General features: G+C 45.5%; 1 protein-coding gene across 4 annotated transcripts; it reads right to left on the bottom strand.

The window, feature by feature from the left end:
• Positions 1–1,698: 1,698 nt before the first annotated feature.
• LOC149915422 (coiled-coil domain-containing protein 138-like) lies at positions 1,699–18,852 on the bottom strand. Of its 4 annotated transcripts, XR_016458918.1 has the most exons (16): positions 18,765–18,852; positions 16,778–16,845; positions 16,230–16,331; positions 15,138–15,292; positions 13,936–14,399; positions 12,800–12,972; positions 12,268–12,327; positions 11,944–12,042; positions 11,168–11,227; positions 10,857–10,955; positions 10,436–10,510; positions 10,246–10,356; positions 9,349–9,489; positions 8,423–8,539; positions 4,625–4,704; positions 1,699–3,886 (listed from the first exon to the last, which is right to left on the bottom strand). XR_016458918.1 is itself a non-coding variant. In XM_090121479.1 (15 exons), the coding sequence occupies exons 6-15, from the start codon at positions 12,926–12,928 to the stop codon at positions 4,690–4,692; spliced, it is 906 nt and encodes a 301-aa protein (XP_089977605.1). In that variant the 5' UTR covers positions 12,929–12,972; positions 13,936–14,399; positions 15,138–15,292; positions 16,230–16,331; positions 16,778–16,845; positions 18,765–18,852; the 3' UTR covers positions 1,699–4,689. The 4 variants fall into 4 exon arrangements, 3 of the variants coding, with proteins under 3 accessions (XP_089977605.1, XP_089977604.1, XP_089977606.1); XM_090121479.1 differs by having other exon boundaries at positions 1,699–4,704; XM_090121478.1 differs by lacking the exons at positions 1,699–3,886; positions 4,625–4,704 and adding an exon at positions 4,715–7,514.
• Between the last annotated feature and the right edge of the window lie 2,123 nt (positions 18,853–20,975).

The raw sequence follows: 20,975 nt of genomic DNA on the forward strand, positions 1-20,975 counted from the left end.
TGTTTGTGGGATTCAATTTTTTCCCGAAGTCTTATTTCCCCTGAGAAGATGAATTAGAAACGATTATGAATTATAAACGATTTCCAAGACGAATTAATAAAAACAGAAGCACTAATTGGGCAATACATTTCAATACATGTGCCTGTCCAGCCCCGTATTTCTCTGAGAGCAGCCAGCTTCTCTATTCCCCAGAAAAGCAGCAGGGTGGTAGGCAAAGAACGGGATGGGGAAACTTCAGCACGTGCACAAAGGTGTGGTGGGAGGGCAGAGCTCACTGCTGCCCACGCTGTTCTCAGCTCTGGGGGCAGGCGGGCACCTCGCTCCTTCATGCCCACAGAACACGCTTGAGCCCTAACCCAATTAGTGCCCAGCTAATTGCCTCTGTGTCAGGCAGCTGTTGAGGGACAAAGCACGGCTTTCCCTCGCTCCTGCCCCAGTGCTTTGTCGGTGAGCACTCACGCAGGATGCTGCCTTTAGACAGTATTGTATTTTCTACCTATTATTTTTGAAATTTCACGTGTATAGCCTAATTTTAAGCAGTTATTAAATAACTGTATTAAAGGCCGCAGTATTAAATAAGCAGTTATTGCTTGGGGGGGGGGAAGAAAAATTCCCCTAGAACATGAAGTGTGTTATGGGAACCTGAATGAGTCCAGCCTCTTAGGCTGTTTTAAAAATTAGGCTATACACGTGAAATTTCAAAAATAATAGGTAGAAAATACAATAACCGTATAAATTCATAACCGAATAAATTCATAACCGTATTTTCTGGAACTAAGGGCTCAGCTCAGGAAAGCCTTTTAGGCCATGCTTGATTTTCAGTGCGGTTTGTGTCTCACTCATAACAAAAACATTGAAGTGCTCTCACCTTAAGAAGACCCGGCGTGGGGCTGTGAGGTCCTCTCCAATTTAGGCACCTTTAGTGCCCCTGCATTTACTGACCCCTCGGGCACCCTGCCTTTCCAAGGGCCTCACCCACATCCCACAGCTCTCTCCTGGGTCTCCCTGCTCCTCACCTCCATATAAGATGCAGCAATATTTTTCCTTGTCTTAGTACAGAAAGGCAGGTGTGTAGGTGTTTCTTTGCACCAGAGTCTAATGCAGCATCCACACACAATGTCTGCTCAGCCAGTCCTCTCACTTATCCTTCTCTCCCTCCTCAACCCTTCCGTGTTTGTTATCTTGATGGTGGGTCTCTGTGCTCCTCTCATGCCTGCGGGCTCCTTGCTGCTCAAGCACTTCCTGCCATATTTCATGTCTTCCCCGAGCCTCTTCCCAACTGGCATTGAATAGAGTGCAGCAAAGACAATACAGAGGTCACCTGCTTGACACAGAAGTGTTCCTTCTCCCTCACAAGTTGGACTGTACTTCAGTCTAGTCTCAATATGTCACTTTTCAAGAGATGCATCCCAAACACATCAACATACCAGCACATCGTATTTGATCAAAGGCAGCTGAATTTTGCAAGACAACTGAAGTCAACACAAGCTGTGGTTCAGTGTTTTACAATCCTGCTGCTGTCCATAACAGCTGAGATTTCTCCCCAGGGTCAAAGCACCATTGTTTTCAGTGCATGCAGGGTTCTGTCTGGATAGCTTTAAGGGGAAAGGACTGAAAGGATATTCACCCATTCCCCAAATTATATTTGAAGTTCCCAGTTACTATTATTTATGAAGCAGTCTCCAATGCCTTTTTTTTTTTTTTTTTTTTTTGTACAAAGTTTTCCTATGAAAAATTCATTTATACAGCACAGAATGTGTCTACAAATAATAGACACTCCAGTTCACCTGCCTCATTTCTACAGACGAGGCAAGCTCTACTTACAGCACTGTGGAGAAAATTAACAACACAGCATTATTGGTGCACATCACCCCTATGGCACAACGTGGTGGATAGCACCACTTGCCCAATCATTCGTCTGTAGCAGTGTCATAGAGGAGAGTTTCCCGTTGTGCTAGAGGACAAAGAGTGCACCTCTGGACCTCAATAGGTGCATTGGCTCAGCGTATCTCCAGATGAATCCTCAGTGTCAAAAAGCAGCTGCCAAAATCACCATTATTTCAAGTTTGGTCATCAAGGTGTCCAGGATGAGATATTGGGCTGCTTCAAGGCGACCAAGGAATTTGCTTAGAGCAAAGCTGAATTTATGTGCAGGAAGGAAATGCTTACTTGACCACCTCCATCCTTTTGGGCTGTTGCTAAGCTGTTCTACTAAGTCTTCATTTTACATAGCATTGAAAAAGTCCTGAAGTTCAGCGTTGGCATTGTCGTCGCTCATCCTCATAAAGGTGGCAAACTCAGAGGCATCAGAGCCAGAGGCAGTGAAAGCCAGATTGCCTTATGCTAAGGCTTATGCTAAGGCAACCTCCATCGAGGACCAAAGGCAGCCTCGAGGTGCTCAGCAGGCGGCTCACACTCAGCTGCTTTGCCATGCAGAGCTCCTCCAGCCTGTGTTCCCAGCCCAGCGGGAAGTGCAGCACAAAGCGGGCAGCATTTGGGCACAGTGCTGCCAAGTCCATGGCAGAGCTTCTGCTGGCAGCCCAGGAGCAGGCCAGCAGGACTTCTTGTCTGCAGGCAGCCAGGGAAAGCTGCTCCTGAATTTTCCCTTTTTTTCCGCTGGAATCCAGCCACGTGAGAGGTGAATGCTCTCTTCTTGCACTGCTTTTTCCTTTCTTTATTTTTTGAATACAATGCAATGTATAATGCAATGCAGGCCAGAAGAGACAGCTGCCTCTTACGTGGCGCTTGGGGTAGCTCAGTGAGGAAGTGCTGATGGAGTCCAGCTGTGAGGTCCTCAGCTTGGAGTCACGTCCTGCCAGGAGGGGCCACGGCACACATGGCTTACTCTCAACAGCTCAGAAATTAAGAGCAGCTCAGTGGCAGCTTCTGGCCCTACATCAAATCTCTAAGAGGAGGAAATACTGCATCCATTGCTGACACTTAGCAGAGGTCTTTTGATTAAGAAGCTTTGGACAGAACAAAGAAGTCTCTCCATAGAGGAGCACCCCCAGAAGCACACAGTATGGATGTGCTGGGAGCCCGTCCTCCTGCTCTTGCAGCGGGCAGCTGGGGATTGCACCTGGATGGCTTTTGCTCTGTGGCTTTAACAGCGGCTCAAAGGGTCCCCAGTAGTTCAGGTTTGAAGGAATGGCAATATGAATTGACATTTTGACTTGCTTGTTGTACGGAAGTTGTATGGAAATAAAGTGACCCATCATAAATCAGCTTTAGATTGCAGGACAAAATATCAATTTGCCTTGGTGAAATCTATTCTCCTTAAAAAGTCAAGTCAGCTCACCGAGAGAGAAAAAAGGGCCAGAAGACAAATGCTGCAGGACTTCAACAATCCACAGGGAGTTTGTTTTCACACTGTGCTGGGAATGCTTGCCAGCACCTTGCCACTGCGTTGTTGCGGCCGCAAATCCCACCAGTGACAAAAACACAAAATCTGAACAAAGCAGCACTGAAAGAAAGCTGTGGCCACGACAGATTTTTTAAAACAAAGCACTCAAGCCTCTGAAATCTTATGAATGAACCATCAGCTGTGCATGTTAATTGTGCAGGCAATGCAGAGTTAATCCGCAGATTGCTTGCTTGACATAAGCTTTTCCTTACAGGCAGATTAACTTGGACTGGATCAAATTGACTGAGAGCCCTCGGCCACCCCATCACTGCATAAAGACGTTGTTCATAGAAACATCTCCCAGTCTGGAGACCACCAAAGCATAGAAGAAACACAAGCTAGTAAGCTCTCTGCATAGGGTAGAAGATGGAAATCAGCATTGCTCTGCGCAATTCTGATTGTTCTGGTGTAAACAGGATCCCCAGGGATCCCCAGGATTCCAATCTTCTCCTTTTTGAGAGATGTTTAAGATTCAATTCAAACCTGTGGCAAATAGAAAGTGTTTGTGCTCATGTCCAGTCCCTGGGAAAACAGTGATGATTTTGTCATTGATGTCAATTAGAGAACAATTACTGCAAGACTCAATGGGCTGGGTAAGCAACAGGTTCTTCAATCATTTTGTACATGGCCATTAACAGCTGTAATTTCTGCACTTTTGCCTGTGTTTTATGTCTATGTTTTTGCTCATAAGTCTCTCCCCCTCTCTATCAAACTCAACTGCATCTCTATTTCACTACTGCAGGAAAGGGCCGCTTTCCACATAGCCATAGCTAATTAGCAGTGGAAGAGCAATCAATTTTCCTTCCACACAGTAGTAAAGCAATACATTCTCATGTCATTCTATATTTCTGCTGGAGAAGCCTTACTGACACCACAGGTAGGACCACAGGGGTAGAGAAAGCTGAGTCAGGAGAGATCGATGGGGGCTTAAAGTGGGGTGGGAATTGCAGCACGTAACGTTGAACTAAAAACCAGTGCTCTGAAAACAGCTCAGAAGCGCTGATATTCAGATGGCCCTCTGACTTGTTTGCCCTCACCCGCTGTAGTGATTTCAGTGCCTTCGCTTGTTGTTAGTTCTTTGGGACCCTGGGACAAGGGATCTCACATGAAGTCTCCAGCAGAGAAGCCTGAAGAGGACTGCCTCATTTGCATCAGCTCTTGAAGAGTTTCAGTTCCCCAGTTTCAAACCCTCCTTTTGAGGGGTCACTTTTCCATACTTACATACACACCTCCTGGAAGGATACGTATACACTGCTGCCTCCATTGGGCTGTGATGCACTTTCCCATTAGTTATCAGACCCCTGCAAATACAGAATCACAGAATCACAGAATCATAGGGGTTGGAAGGGACCTCTAGAGATCATCGAGTCCAACCCCCCTGCCAAAGCAGGATCCCTACACCAGGTTGCACAAGTAGGCGTCCAGGCGGGTCTTGAATATCTCCAGAGGAGGAGACTCCACAACCTCCCTGGGCAGCCTGTTCCAGTGCTCCGTCACCTCACCTAAAGAAGTTCTTGCACACATTGGTGCGGAACTTCCTATGCTCCAGCTTCTGGCCATTTCCCCTTGTCCTGTCTCCGCACACTGCTGAAAAGAGTCTGGCCTCGCCACTTTGCCCCCCACACCTTAGATATTTATAGACCTGGATCAGGTCCCCTCTCAGTCTTCTTTTCTCAAGGCTAAACAGGCCCAGCTCACTCAGCCTTTCCTCATAGGAGAGACGCTCCAGGCCCTTCACCATCTTTGTGGCCCTCCGCTGGACTCTTTCCAAGAGATCCCTGTCTTTTTTGTACTGGGGAGCCCAGAACTGGACACAGTACTCCAGATGAGGCCTTACCAGGGCAGAGTAGAGGGGGAGGATCACCTCCCTCGACCTGCTGGCCACGCTCTTTTTAATGCACCCCAGAATGCCATTGGCCTTTTTGGCCACAAGGGCACACTGCTGGCTCATGGCCAACCTGTCGTCCACCAGGACACCCAGGTCCCTCTCTGCAGAGCTCCTCTCCAGCAGCTCATCCCCCATCCTGTACCGGTGCATGCAATTATTCCTCCCTAGATGCAAGACTCTACACTTGCTTTTGTTAAACCTCATCCGGTTTCTTTCTGCCTAGCTCTCCAGCCTGTCCAGTTCTCGCTGAATGGCAGCACAGCCTTCAGGCGTGTCAGCCAATCCTCCCAACTCCGTATCATCAGCAAACTTGCTGAGGGTGGCCACTACCCCCTCATCAAGGTCATTGAGAAGATGTTGAACAGGACCGGTCCCAGCACCGACCCCTGGGGAACACCGCTGGTTACAGGTCTCCAACCAGACTCTGCATCGCCAACGACAACCCTCTGTGCTCTGCCAGTCAGCCAGTTCTCAACCCACCTCACTGTCCACTCATCTATCCACACTTCCTCAGCTTTGTTATAAGGATGTCATGGGAGACAGTATCAAATGCCTTGCTGAAATCAAGGTAGACCACATCCACTGCTCTCCCCCATCCACCCAGCCAGAGACAACATCATAGAAGGCTACCAGGTTGGTCAAGCACGACCTCGCCCTGGTGAACCCATGCTGACTACTCCTGATAACCTCCTTTTCTTCCAGTTGTCTGGAATGGCATCCAGCACAAGCTGCTCCATCACCTTTCCAGGGACAGAGGTGAGGCTGACTGGCCTATAATTGCCTGGATCTTCCTTCTTGCCCTTTTTGAAGACCGGAGTGACGTTGGCTATCCTCCAGTCCTCAGGCACCTCCCCCGTTCTCCTCTCAAAGATGACAGAGAGCGGTTCAGCAATCACCTCTGCCAGCTCCCTCAGCACCCGTGGATGCATCCCATCGGGTCCCATGGATTTGTGAACATTGGTGTTGCCCAGGCGCTCTCGGACCACCTCTTCCCTGACTAAAGGGAAGCCTTCCATTACCCAGACCCTTTCACTAACCTCCAGGGTCTCGGATTCCCGAGGGGGAGCTTTTTCACTGAAGACAGAAGCAAAGAAGGCATTCAGTACCTCCGCCTTCTCAGCATCCCCCGTTACCAGAACACCCCCATCACTAATCAGGGGAGCCACATTCTCCCTAGTCTTCCTTTTACTGTTAACGTACTTAAAAAAAGCCTTTCTTATTATCCTTTATCACCTTTGCCAGGTTCAGTTCCAGGCGGGCTTTAGCCTTCCTCGTCGCATCCCTGAAGGCCCTGTTTTCTTGCAAATGCATGTGGAGATGTCACTCTGAAAAGCTACTCTTTGTGCATTAAGCAACTCCTTTGTTCTTACTCTGGCAACCACCATACACTGTAGCTTATTCTAGAACTGGAGCAAGTATGCTTGCTTGGCTGTTGCTCATTTCACCTATGGTATGGAACTTCTAGGCAATGGCATAATGTACAGACAGTACTTGCAGAGCCCAGAGAGACCTGACTTCCTGCTGGAGCCCAAAGGGAGGCTTTGCAGCACAGATCGCTCTCAGCTGGTTCCATCCTGTACTGCATTCCTAGGGCTGGCAATGGAAAAGTGCAAACCCCAAGGATGCATATTCCAAAATGCAACCAAGTTAAGTTACCAGTTCACCAAAGTAAGCTTTTCCCCCCTTTTCCCATTTAATTCTCCAGTCTCCTGTATATCACTTTCGCATGTGTGATCTGGGTGTGGAATTATGCTGTGAATGGTTTCTCTGAATACATGTTCACTTCATGTTCAGTTGCAAACTGACTGCACTTGCGCCCAATTTTTGATTTGAACAAATTGATTGCACCTCAAGTTCGCTGGGTCACAAACCCATGCAGGAGGGAGCGAGCTCCTCTTGGCCACCAACCACAGCTCTCCCGTATCATCACCCAGACGGGTTTCTCCTTGCTCCATTCCGACAACTGGGGTGGCACTGGCATCATGATCACGTTCCAACGCTGAGTCGGTCGTGACCAGCCCCATGGACCAGCTCCAGCTGCACTGGATGCACCTGGCCAGGTGACTGCAGCCTTTCCCACTCCTACAGCCTCTTCCTGCAAACCTCACAGCTAAACACCAGCACAGCTCCCTGCCGGCCCAGCTGCCAAAAGGACGTGGGGGCTCACATATATCTTCAAATATCTTCAGCAAGTCCCGACATCATTTCTGCCACTGTTGTGTCCTGTATCAAACAGTGTGCACGTTGAGTGTAAATATGAAAACACATGAAGCTCCCATCTACTCTGTTCCCCTAGGGATTACGTGTGAAATAGCAAATGGTTCGATCGTGTATCACAACAGAACCTGCTTGCGTTACAAAAGCAACAGAACGCCATTAGCACAGGGCCTTATCAACACCAACTGCACAAAGAGACCGAGGAGAGAGGGCCCATGATATGCTGATGTTATTTGAGCTGCCTCTGGTTGCAGAGGAAATCAGTGGTTCAATCAGTGCTACCTATGCTGTCCTGTGCAGGTTCCTGAAGTCACGAGCTGCAAAAGCATTCACAGATCTAAACGTGAACGTTAAGAACTCCGTTCGGGTAAGGCACAGTAATTCAAATTGTCATCGTAATCTGTGCAGAAATATTATTTCAGAATCAAACTTTCCAGTGTGATCATTTAAAACAGCTTCTCCTTGTCAAGAGAAACAACAGGGAGTTCAGAGGGACATTCAGCAGAGAACAAAGCCAAAGTCCCCATGCTGCTTTGCCGCATTTTGTCATCAATTTCAGTCAATCTCGCACAGAAAGTAAACAAAAATGTATTTCCTTTCCTAACGCCCAAGTCTGCTAAGCACATTTATAAAAATGTATTTCCTGAGATGCTTGGACACTATTGCAACAGCAATCGCCTGTATGTATGTAAAATATGTATGTAAAAATATGTTTTGATACACAGTGCAAGAATCAATAAAATGATCTCAGAAAGTTCAGTTTATGAGAAGTGGGTTTTTTTGCCCAACTTTTCCATTTCTCTGTTACAAATTGATGTTTAGCAAAGACAGCCAGGTTTCTGTCATACATACACCCTGAAAATATCCACTTTCTATGTGTATTAAAAATACCCGAATAACTGCAGAGAATTTACCTTAATATCATTCTCTAGCTGTCTTACACACCAGTATATCAGCCTAATCAGGGGCATGTGTAGTTTAGGATTCACAAACGGCATCCACTGCAGCTGCTCCGCAGCCATAGGCAGCAGCTGTAAAAACACACAAAGGCAAACTTACATGCAGAATGTCAGCTTAGCGTGTGAGCAGGCTACAAGTGACAGCAAGCCTCCAAAAACCAAACCCCAGCAAACCAAACCAAAACCTCAAATTACTCCCGGAGTTTGTCAGATTGCACGTGCAAGCACTCACTGGTCACGGCCTGTAGAGGTAAAGAATTCCCTCCTTAGACAGATTTTAAATTACACAGGTTTGCATGCAAAGCAGAGATATGGCGTGTGAGCTCAACTATCAAGGCCAATACCAGTGCTACAAACCCTTCACAGAACAAAGGAAAGCAGTAAAAGCAGAACTCCAGAATACCACATTGATTTCCAAGCCTTGTTATCCCCAGAGAGATAGAAGGAAGGGCTTTCAGTAGAGCATAGCATCATCTGTTATCAGTCATTAACTGAAACTCTGACATCCAATGTAGACATTAAAATATTTTGAACTAGGTGCGAGCATCTCTGTAGGAAAACATGAATTCTGTACAGTGTTACACACAAAATACAAGATAAATCACCAGCTGGCAAAAGCCAGCCACTGGTAATAAAAGGCAAGTTGAGACTGAACACAACTCTTTTCCCTCAAAATGATGGCTCTGTTTTATAAGTGACAACTCAGCCATTCCATCTGACTGCTGGGATTCATACTGACTTAGTAACTGTCGTTCTGCTTTTGTTACTCTATCCGAGGTCTATACAAAACAGGCTGACCTTTTCTACTCTCACAATAAAATCAGTCGATATATACGTGACTCTGAAAACACATGAACCAGAGCAAACTCAAGTCCCTTTACCTCCTGGATGTAGGTTCTTTCGCTAGACTGAGGTTTCTGACCGTCCTTTCTTTCTTGTCTCTGGAGTTTGCTAAGGTGCTCATCTGAGATCCAATCCATAAGAACAGTCAGGAGCCCATAAACTTCAGAGTTCGGTGGTAGCTGTAACACATTCACATCATCAGCTATTTCAGCTTTCAACTTGACGACCTTCTAAACCAAACAGTAGCAGACGGACATGCCTGCCAGAGCACGTTAGTTCTGACAAATTATGCATCATTTAACGGAAAAGGAGACAAAGCTCAGGACAGAAGTTACCGGCAGCCCGTGGAAGACATTATCTCTGAGGAAGCAGTAATCTGGAACAGGCCGTGCCTGCCCTGTTGGGCCTTGTATCTAGGGCTTGAGAAGTCCCCGCTGGCTGCGGGAGAAATACGGGCAGCTCCTTGTTAAAAAGGAGTCTGCAGACAGCTCCCACTTGGTACAGGTGACCACGCCATCACCTGCACGGACTTGTCTTTGTGTCAAGGGCCAGCAGGGAGTTCTCATGTGAACTTGTTTAGTTAGTAGAGATCTTCTCTTGTAAGCAAACTAGACCGCAGCTTGGATGACCACAAAGGAGGAGGATGAGCAGAATCTAATTTTGACAGATGAGAGAGAAGGTGAGAGGAAAACACAGCAAACAAATAAAAAGTAGATACATACACAACATAAAATTCAGAAGACAATTTTAGCAGCAAGCTTTACTCTTTCCATTTACTGCCTGCTTCCCCCAAATAGACTCTATTCTTTCTGTAACCTAATACCTATTAGAATGTAAAAAAGTAGCAGCTACGTTTTCGTATTTCAACAGGTATACAGAGCATGTTCCAATGCCAAAAGGCTTTTGAGTGAATTTTTCACCTTCCCAGTTCTTACCTTATCCCCTTTTGATGCTGCCCTCACTTCTTCCTGCACAAAAGGTGTCGTCTGTTGTGCCACTTCACGGGTATCCTTATACATCTCTGCCATTATAAACTGATGTTTCCACTACAACAAAAAAGAACCATGAATTCTATTTTACTTCTTACCTACGAAGGAAGCATGCACAGATAAGAAAAAACCTTACTTCCAGACAGCTGAAATGAGCTTCTCCTGTCCTTATTTGTTCATTCAAGTACTTCTGAACAATCTCATCATTTAACTGAAAGAATTGAAAAAGACTCAAACATCAGTGAATGGAAAACACTTTTTTTTTTTGTAAACAACACTCTGAAATCCTTTGACAGAGCTCCTGAGCAGCAAAGTGATTTAATAAACAACAGTTCTATTCTTTCTCTTCTTTTCATAAAGAAGAAACATAAAAGAACACACTCAAAAAAATGCCTAAAGAATTCAGAAACAGAGAGGGTGAGAATAATTTTATGCAATAACACCATTCCTGTCTCGGACAAACCAAATCATCAGTTTTGAAAACATCCTGTTCAGACAAGTAGCGGCGCTAACTCAAACTTGGAAAGTTACTGATGGTAGGAAATAATTCCTCTTGCCTGTTTTCTCAAGGATTCATTTGCTTCTTTGAGGTCGTCCCGACATTTGGAGATCTCCCTCAGTGACGTTTCTAGTGTTTTCACTCCTGCATCCTTCTGCTGTGGAAATATCACATTTCAAACATGATTAACCAGAGTATTCTAGAAACAACTACAATTTTAGTATTAAAACAATCCAACAAACTTCCATTTCCACATCTCAAGTACTTTAAAGAGAGAAGCATAAAAGCTGGCAAACACATAGTGGCTTCAGATAGCAAACACCAAGCGAAATGGCACGTAAGGCAATAAGCATCCTTAAATTACCGCACCTCTTTTAGTTTATCCAGGCAGGCCTCTCGCTCCCTTAGAACATCTTCTCGTTCTTGGAGCTGGAAAAATCAAGGGAAAAAAGATGAAGTAGCTCCAAAACCTATTCCATTTTCACTTCATCCTGACTTTGCCTGCATATGGGGTTTCGTTTTTATTTATGACTTTACACAACAGCTGACTAGTTGGAAATGTGCTAATGGCCATCTATGCTCAGCTCCCTCTCACACTAACACAAATGACTTTGACTTGTGGCAGCACTGCCTGGCATTCTGAAACACAGGAAGCAACTCTAACTGGCTGTTCATGTAGAAACAAAAGACCTTTAAAAGTCAGCATTTACTTCCAGAACTACTGGTTAATGCAAATACCTGCCAGGAGAAACAGAGTCTGATGCCCTGAACTCTAGATTGCTATTTGGTTTCTTCAGTTAGTGCGAAGAATCCCTGGTAAAGATCCATTTCCCTGTCAGCATTTAGGTCAGCTTCAGCAGTCGAGTGAGTGGAAAGTTTTAACTCTGTGTTAATGTGAACTGCTGCCTCAGCTTGACATTAAGAACAGAGACAGTACTGCTTTCATCAGCAGTCCTGAAAACAACTGAAGCTACTGAGTAACCATGGGAGCAGATGCACCCAAAAAAGGGTCAGAAAGTAATTTCATGCATTCATGCAATTCCTGTCTTGGAAAACCATCAATTTTGCAAACATCCTATTCAGACAATTAACACTGTTTACTCAGACTGATACAGTTACTGATGGTAGGAAATAATTCCTCTTGCCTGTTTTCTCAAGGATTCATTTGCTTCTCTGAGATCGTCCCGACATTTGGAGATCTCCCTCAGTGACGTTTCTAGCGCTTGCACTTCTGCATCCTTCTGCTGCGGAAATATCACATTTCAAACATGATTAACCGGAGTATTCTAGAAACAACTACAAGCTAAGTGGCATTTCAGTATTCAAATAACTTCCAATGAATTTCCATTTCCACGTTTCAAGTACTTTAAAGAGAGAAGCATTAAGGCTGTCAAGCTCATCATGGCTTCAGATAGCAAACACCAAGTGAAATGGCACGTAAGGCAATAAGCATCCTTAAACTACCACACCTCTTTTAGTTTATCCAGGCAGGCTTCTCGCTCCCTTAGAGCTGCTTCTCTTTCCAGGAGCTGGAAAAATCAAGGGAAAAAGTTGAAATGGCTCCCAAAGCTGTTTGATTTTCACTTAATCCCGATTTTGTCCTGCAGATGGGGTTTTGCTTTCATTTATGGTGTTACACTATGGGTGACCAAAGTGACTGCTATTCCCTTGAAGTAGTATCATTCCATAAAATAAACCGTTTCTCTTTAAAATCTCTCCCTGAAATCTATTAATCCTTACCTACACGGTAGGAGGAATTTTACTAGCCAAAGCTGTTTCCAGGTTTGGATACAGCTGTAACTCCTTACTCTCCCTGAGAAACCTAAGATCTGTGCCTCACTTCCAGTGTTAGAAAAGACCTGAGGCACAGTGAAAGGAGTCAGATGGTGTTTCCCCCTGCATGTTTTATTTGTTACAAAGTGAAAATAGTCATGTAGTAGAGGTTTGAGAATAATTCTCTGCATTTAGTGACAAAAACTTTTGTAAAGACTTCATTCTTACTTTCATGTTTTGAATTTTAACTTCTGTCTGAGTGCCTTCAGCACTGCTGCCAGTGCCCCGGGGAGATGCAGAAAGATCCTGCAGAAGTTGTCCTGTATTTTTCTCACCAGGAGTTGGTTGAGGTTCCATAGCAGTAGCACTTTCACTTTCCAATTCAGTCCCGCCTGTGACACCTACCGCAAAGAACAAAAATTTGTGGAAAACAGATGATGAGGTAGCTTAATATGGAGACAATTTTTGGCACCTACATTGTAAATTTTCCTAATGATATCCAGAACATCTTAAAGTAAGGCTAGAACTTTTCAAATAGCACCATTATTTAAGAGTGGCATGGGAACTGCAAATCTGTAAGGCTTGGTTTCCCCGCAAAAAAAAGCAACACAAAAATCAACTTGGACTACTGAATAACTTCAAGCGTTTGAAATTCCAGAAGACAGTAATAAACAGCAACTAAAGAGGACTTGTTTCAAATTACTCATGGGAAATCTGTGCTTTTTACTAACTAATCTCAACCTATTACCAGGGTAGCTGCTACTGAAACTTTCACTGTTCAAGAAGTCATCTTTTAGTTCCATGCTCCTGAGACAACCAGAATACTGCTCAGTCTTTGAAATGTAACAGACACATATATAATATAAATATCATATATATTAATATATTTACAGGGTATATAATAATCCACCTGAACGACGGATAGTAGGCTGACTTTAGGTTGACTTTGCAAGTTAGGATTCTTACTGGAACAAGAGTTTTCATCACTTGCTTTATTTTGGACTAGGCATACAGAACAGCTATAGAAAAAGCAGTTTTCAAGTAATTCTGAGTGGTCTTTGGAGCATCTACTTGTTCAAGTTTAAAGGAAAATTGTTGAAGAGATGCTTTTGTATTAGCTTTGCTTGGATTCTGGCAGGCAACACGCTAGGAGGCAGTGGATTCGTTTCTCACCATTCCAGTCCCACTGACCTTCCATTGTAGCAAAGCCAGATCCAAAATTCTCTTGTGCAGTATTACGGCTGGCTTTGAAACTTGCAGCACATTCAGTTAATGGGGGGCCACGTGTTTCCCATGGAGCTGGATTTGGGCTTTGGCACAAAACACAGTTCTTTGCAGTTGCTTTCTCTGGAATAACAACTTACCTGTTAAGGGAGCTTCCTGAAGATTTTGTGCTCGCTGAGAACCATCAGAACCATCTGTTCCACGGCTTTTAGCAGGCCATCGATGAGATGACACACTCACACTGGAGTTATTACATTTAATTTCCTGAATTTCATTCTGTTAAAGACAGTGTTTCAATTAAGAGAACATAAAGGTATTCCATAGGTATTTGAAGAAAACCTAAGGAATGATCCCTACGCTCTTGCTTTTAAACCTCAAGTGTCTTTACCACACAGGAGCACCATTCCAAGCTTGTCTCCAGAGGTATTTTCTTCTCTGCCTCCTGAACACGGAGCACAGCATCTTGCAATTTATTGCATGAGCGGTACAGTGCAACAAGTCTGATGTTAAGTTAGACGTCATCAGGTCTTGCACAGAGTTCAGCTTGAGTCACATAAAAGAGCTCATTCCAGCCATCTTCAACTTTATATTCTTGTAACTTCTCCTATTAAACATGAAGGCAACATAATTGATTTTTTTCCTGCATCAGTCTTTTCAACATCCACATTACCTGACAGTTTGCTCACCTCCACTACACAGACTACAGACTTGCTGGAATTACTCCAACATCTTAGAAACGAGATAACAGGGGAAAAAACTTCAGTGTGCCTCTTGTAGATGCTAAGTTAAGACTGTCAGGCTGTTTGAGACAGAGACAGCACACCTTGTTACAGAATAGCTGCTCCAAATAGGACAACAGAAAACCAACAGAAGCCTCTAAGAACCTCCGTGTCCCTGCAGCTGTGCTACATAAAACTAAGTGCCAAAGTGACACTGCATAACTGAAAGCATTTACACAGTCGTTGAGAATGACAGCACTTCCTACATTCTGCATTTTTAAACTCAAAAAACCAAAAAGCAGCTTAGTCGCAATAGACACATCAAGTACTGCCTATCTAAACTCAACTTCTTGGATATTATTGCTGACACAGTTTCCCCACATTTTTGAACGCGTCAATCTTCAAACGCGTGGGAAAGCCCAGAGCTGCAATTTTCATGCAAGCTAAACCAAAACATCAGACAGCAAAGAAATTAACATGTAATAGATTTAAGATTCCTGATGCTAAACTAATTTAGCCAAGGAAATACGCTGAGAGATGACTAGATGACATGCCAGAAGCACCCAGTCAGATACGGAAAGTTTCTTCAAGGCACAGAGCAGAGATGAGAAGCTGGAATTTACCTTCAATCTGAGAGCAGCAGCATTCCCAGGGAGCAGCCTGGCAGCTTTCTCCACCCAGTATTTTGCTCTTCCATCACTGATGTCTTTATTACAGAATAGCTCCGCAATCTTCAGCACCAGATCTTTCTGTATATTGGGTTCAGCTCCAGAGAACGCTAGTTTTCCCCATGCACAAGCAAGACAAAAAAGGTTACTGGGACCTTGATCTTGCAATCCGGATAGAACGAAAATGGGAAAAGAAAATAGGAAAGAAAATGATGGCCATTCAACGGACCCAAATATTCCAACTACAACTCTCAGTAAATACTTTCTGAATTCACTCTGAAAAGGCCACCGCTAGATTATAGCACTCAGATAACTGCTGGAATTCAGAAGAGACTGAGGAAGAATGCCAAAACCAGATCCTCTTCCTCTACAGCTGCTTACTGCTGTATGTAGGCAGCTGGACTATGACTTCTCGTCTAACTCAATATGGTGACTTATGGAAAAAAAGAAGAAGTACATCATCAAGGGCAAGAGTGCTTCACTCTGTTGGCAACAGGACTTTCCAGCACACCCTCCCCCTGCCCAAAGCCTGAACAAAGGAATTTTGATCGAGACGTTCACATGTATGCACTTGCCTAATCAGCACTTTATTTGCCCTGCACCTCTCTACCTCTGAAACAAAACCACCACCAGCAACAAACAAACAGTGCCACTGAAAAACACCCTCGGTCGAGTCTTCCAGTAGCAACTAGATTACCATCATCCCTGCGAGGCAATTCCACTGCAGGCACAGACCCTTAGTCCAAAGGGCAACAGTAAGACTATCACAGCAGCTACCACAAGGATCAAGTCAGGACACAAAAGAAAAAATCAACTGGAAAAAAAAAAAAATTAAAAACTGATGCCAATTCTACCAAAAAAAGAATCCTTTCTTAAGTACGTCATAGACAGATGTGGCAATAAAAAATGTACATCATACAATTTAATTTGTCCACAAACAACACATTTTCTCTCTGAGCTTAAGGAATGCACAGCACAGATGCATTTTAAAAGTCCATTTACAAAGGAAGAAAGCTGGACGTGACTGGGGGTCACTGGAGCACTTACCTTGTAACACCCAACAGCTTTTTCTGTCTCGTCCTGATTTGTCCAAGAAACCTGTGTGCTCTGGGATCTCTCTCTTGGACACTGAGATAAGTAGATATATATCTACAGAGCAAGAAAACCCAGAAAGATCAATACTCTCAATAATACAAGTCCCCCCACACCGTGTAGCTAAAGCTAAAGGGAATTTAATCTGTCAAATGGAGAGCAGGGCTACATTTCTTTCTAGATACTTGACCTAGACCCTAATGTGAGAAACATTATTTTTACACGTACCAGAGCTACTTATTTGCCAGCAAGTACTGACGTTCATTAAAAAAGCAGCAGCTCACAGAATGAGATGCATCATATGATGAAATAAAAGCCACTTCAACTCCATGAATTCTTTGGTGCCACATAACTAATGCAGTTGCTCTTTTAGAAGGATTTCGGTGGCACCCAATCCTTTCCATCCAGAAATGGCATGATCGTGATCTTGATTTCTCTACTTCAACTAGCTTTTCTATTACACTTTCGAGAACAGATCAACCACGTACATCAACACGTATTACCTTTTAGCAAGTTCATATTCTTTTATTTCAAAATACAGCTTAGCACAGATGAATCCTTTCAATGATTTCTGAATGGAAAAAGAAAACAAACATGACAGGCACATTTCAGACGTACACTACTTTTAAAGTAACCGAACAGGGAGAGCACTCTTCTTAGCAACGCATAACACTGCTAACAGTTAATTACCATTACTTCTTGTATTCAAGCCTCTGTTTCTGAAAGAGACGGGATTAAGAAAGGAATCTTGTTTCCAATCACGGGCAGAGGCTACCGAAGGAAAACTGAGGCGACTAGCAAAGCAAGCGACCGATCTTTATACTTGGTACATTTCACAAACACTTCTGACCAAAGAAATTAGGAGAATGGGTCCGCTACAGTTGAGCTTTTTGTTATTGCTGCTGTTGCAACGTAACAGTGTTGCAGGAGAAAACAAATCCTACAAACTGAGTGAAGATGTTACCCCAGCTCCTCCTGCTCATGCTTCTGCCATCTTCCCCTCCTGCCGGCTCTGCCATCTGCTTTGCTTTTTGAACTTTCACTTTTGTTTCCTCCTTCTACCCCTCCATAGATACCTTTGGAGACTTACGTTTCACCTTTCACTCACGCAGTGTGTGTTGTGAAGGGACTGAAAACATCAGAAATAGACTACTGCATCCAAAAAGCAGATTCTACCTGCATGAAGGAGCTAGAGAACTAGTAAGTCACAAGCAAAAACTTCACGTCAGACGTAAACTAAATAACGTGAAACAAGTCTCTGTAGTCTAGATACGCCTGAATTTCATCTCCAACCCTCTTCCCACCCCCAAATAGGGAGGGGGGGGGGGGAAGTTATTCACGCAAGTCTCCTGAGCTTCAGTCTGTATTCTGAAGTAAAACAAGGACACTCTGACATACGCCAGAGCATATCATGCTTGATGCGTGACCATGCTTGACATCTCCTTGTAAACAGGGTTAAAAAGAAACTTCATCAGACATGTTGGCAGCCTTGAAAGGCCCTCCCTTCCAAAATCAACACAAGAAAACCAGTAACTATTTCCACCACTGACTGTGCTAGACATGAGTTGTAAGCATCACTGCAAGGATGAAACCAAACCGCAGAACTTGACCTCGAGCACAACAAGAAGAGAGGCGATGGTTTTTGTTGAGCCCAACAGGAATCTCAGAACGGTTAAAGAGCATCTCTGAATTTGGCAGCGGTACGCTCCACACTGCGTAGTCTAAACAGCACCCAAGTCAGCTCAACAAAGCCACAGGAGAACTTTGTTGCTGTTGGAAAAGCTCAACATGAAGATGCACGCTGCCTCGCACTAAGACCCTGCTGCAGAACGGCAGCCCGCGTGCATTCACGCTCTGCAACACACTGCCGAATCTGCTGCCTCTGCAATAAAACCCACTCACAGCAGCAGGGCAGCACCTTTGGGGATTAAATAGCTCCCACTAACTGCACTGGTTGGCTCTCTACGATCTGTGCACCGTTTCCAGATCGCAGGGAATCATCTGGCTGCCAGGGACAGCAGCAAAACTCTACTGGCCCAGCTCTCCCTCTCTTTTTCCTGACCTTCCACAGCGCTGCCACACAGACAGGAATATCAACCACGCAGCACGTGAAAGAAAACCAGAAGTTAGGAACACCTGTCCCCTATTTGGGCTCTTCAGTTCCACAAAACCGGAGGGATCCGTACGGACTCACAGCGCTGGGCTCCTCGTAAATCTGCCGAGGGCTCACCGGTTTCAAGAGCGCACAGCCCTGGCAAACCATCTTCCCAGCAAGTCAGCTCCGTGCCCTCCCACACAGCCGCTTCCCTCAGCTTCCACTCCCCCTGCCATCCGGCCTCCCACGCACCGGGCCAGGCCACGGCCACCCCTCAGGCCCGGCACCCGCGGGAGGAGCGAGGGGGCGGGATGGGCAGGGAGCAGCCCCCATCGTGACCCGGGGGAGGCTGCAGGAGCTCCACTGGCGGTCCCGGCCAGGCCCACAGCACTCACCTCTCTAGGAGAAGAGGCGGCGGACCACACAAAGGCAATGTACCGCTCCACCTCGGGCTTCGTGCGCCGTGCCATGGCACCGAACCCGGCCCTCCGGCCAGCACTTGTCGTCGGTAGAGCGCTGGCCTCGCCACGGGAAAGAGGAAGCGGCGGGAAGCCAGCAGTCGCGCGTCGTGCACGTTCCTGCTCAGCACTCGGCCAAACACCTCTGCCGAGTGCTCCGTGGGTTCTGAGCACTGCGCCGCGTGACCTCACAGTCAGGTGGGGAGCCTTGCTCACAAGGGAACTCGGCTGCAATGTCTGTCACCCGACTAAGCCTGTTGCCGGGGGTCTGGGCGCTCAGTCTTGCCAAAGAGGCCCGCGCTACACCAAAACAGATGGCACAGCTCTTTCTGCTCCTCCTTGAACCCCGGACAGGGTTTTCAGGGTGAAAACCAGAACGAGAAAGAGGAAACCGGACGTTCCACCTGACTGCTGCCTACCCCAGATTATTCAAGGGCATCAAGGCTGGACGTGCTTGCAGTGGCTCTGCAGACCTCACCTCCGGGGTGGACACATCGCCGTATGAGTTCCCAACTGCTGGGACGGGTTCTCCAGATCCTTCCTGCAACCGGGGCTCCCCAGCAACTGTGAATCTGGATGATGATAAAGGAGCAGGGCAACTGGTGATGCATCTTTCTTAATCACTATCACTGCGCTACATGTCGTTATATTATGACGCGGTAACGATTAGACCCACTGCACTGCTTATTTCCTTTCCTGCTAAGCTTATCTTTTCACTACAGGGCACTGCTTTCTTTTCGTATTGCTTTGAAATAGGCAATAAAATAAGCTTATGCTTTCCTTGGTGTCTACGTCCTTCCTGTTGACCCAGTCAGTAGTCAAAAAAAAGGTAAAAAATAAAACGCAAGTGAAGGTAAGGTCGGGCAAGGGAAGTTAAGGAAACGGGGAAGGGGAGGGAAGAGGGACAGGGAGGGAACAGAGTGAAGGGGAGTGAGGGGAAAAAATAATAAAAATCTCTCTGGAGGAAGACCAACATCTTAAAAGCATGCCCAGAGGGATGCAAGGGAATTTGCAAATGAGATCAAAGTTCTCGAGTCCTTACCCTGGAGTTCTCTAAGGCTCCTATCCACCAATAAAAGTCATCAACACGAAATATCTCCACAAACAAACAAACAACAAAGAAACAAACAAACAAAAAACCCATATCATGTATTTTGGGGTGGTGCTATTCAGAACAGCAGTTTGGGATTTTCCATATTGACTATTTACAAAAAAGGTAAGGTGAACTACATTGGAGTATCTCCCTTACATTTCAGACACTCAATGAGAAAGTCTGCACAACATGAGAAAGAAAAGGGAAAGGGAAAAGGAAAGGGAAAGGGAAGGGGAAAAGGAAAGGGAAAGGGAAAGGGAAAGGGAAAGGGAAAGGGAAAGGGAAAGGGAAAGGGAAAGGGAAAGGGAAAGGGAAAGGGAAAGGGAAAGGGAAAGGGAAAGGGAAAGGGAAAAAAAACCTTGCTCTTAGTGCCTAGAGAGGATGTTCCACCATACATCTGCAGACTTTCTGGACAGCAGGTTTTATCTTGAAATGACTAATTTCCCTCTGCTGAACAGAAATGTCAGTTTGTTTCAGAAGTTCTTCAGTTCTACAGAGTTCCCGGAAATCACTGATTGTAGCCCTCCTTTTACTTTGGGCATTTTACCTCAACCTTTATAGACGTCACAGAGACCAAAGCACGGCTGAACAGATTTCACGGTTGGGCTGTGGTTGGATTTGATGATCTTGAAGCTCTTTCCAACCTGAGCAATTCTACGGTTCTGTGATCCCATATCCATTCCAAGTCCATCCCATATCCAGAGCCCATCCCATCCATATCCCATTTCCCAATATCCCATCCCATATCCATCCCATATCCATATCCCCACATCCCAATCCCAAATCTCACATTCCAATCCCACATTCAACATCCTACCCCACGTGCCAATCCCACATCCTATATCCCACATCCCAATTCCAAATCTCATTCCCAGTCCCTCCTCCCAAGCCCATCACCCACCTGTCCATCTCAATCCCTCATCCCAGTCGCAATCCCTCGTCCCCAATCCCAATTCCGATCCCAATCCCACCCCCGATGGCAATAGAGAGCACCCCGAGCCCCCACCAACAGCCGATCCGCCCCGCGCCCGGCCTCTCATTGGTCAGCGGCAGTT

This window comes from Phasianus colchicus, chromosome 19 (genome assembly GCF_987193195.1).
Source record: "Phasianus colchicus chromosome 19, bPhaCol1.hap1.1, whole genome shotgun sequence".
NCBI lineage: Eukaryota > Metazoa > Chordata > Aves > Galliformes > Phasianidae > Phasianus > Phasianus colchicus.

Coding starts and splice junctions, on each gene's coding strand:
- LOC149915422 (XM_090121478.1), bottom strand. CDS start 12,928: ATGGAACCTCAACCAACTCCTGGTGAGAAAAATACAGGACAACTTCTG. Junction 10,956..11,167: donor GCCTGGATAAACTAAAAGAG/GTGCGGTAATTT, acceptor ATATTTCCACAG/CAGAAGGATGCAGGAGTGAA. Junction 9,490..10,245: donor CAGCATCAAAAGGGGATAAG/GTAAGAACTGGG, acceptor AATGTGTTACAG/CTACCACCGAACTCTGAAGT.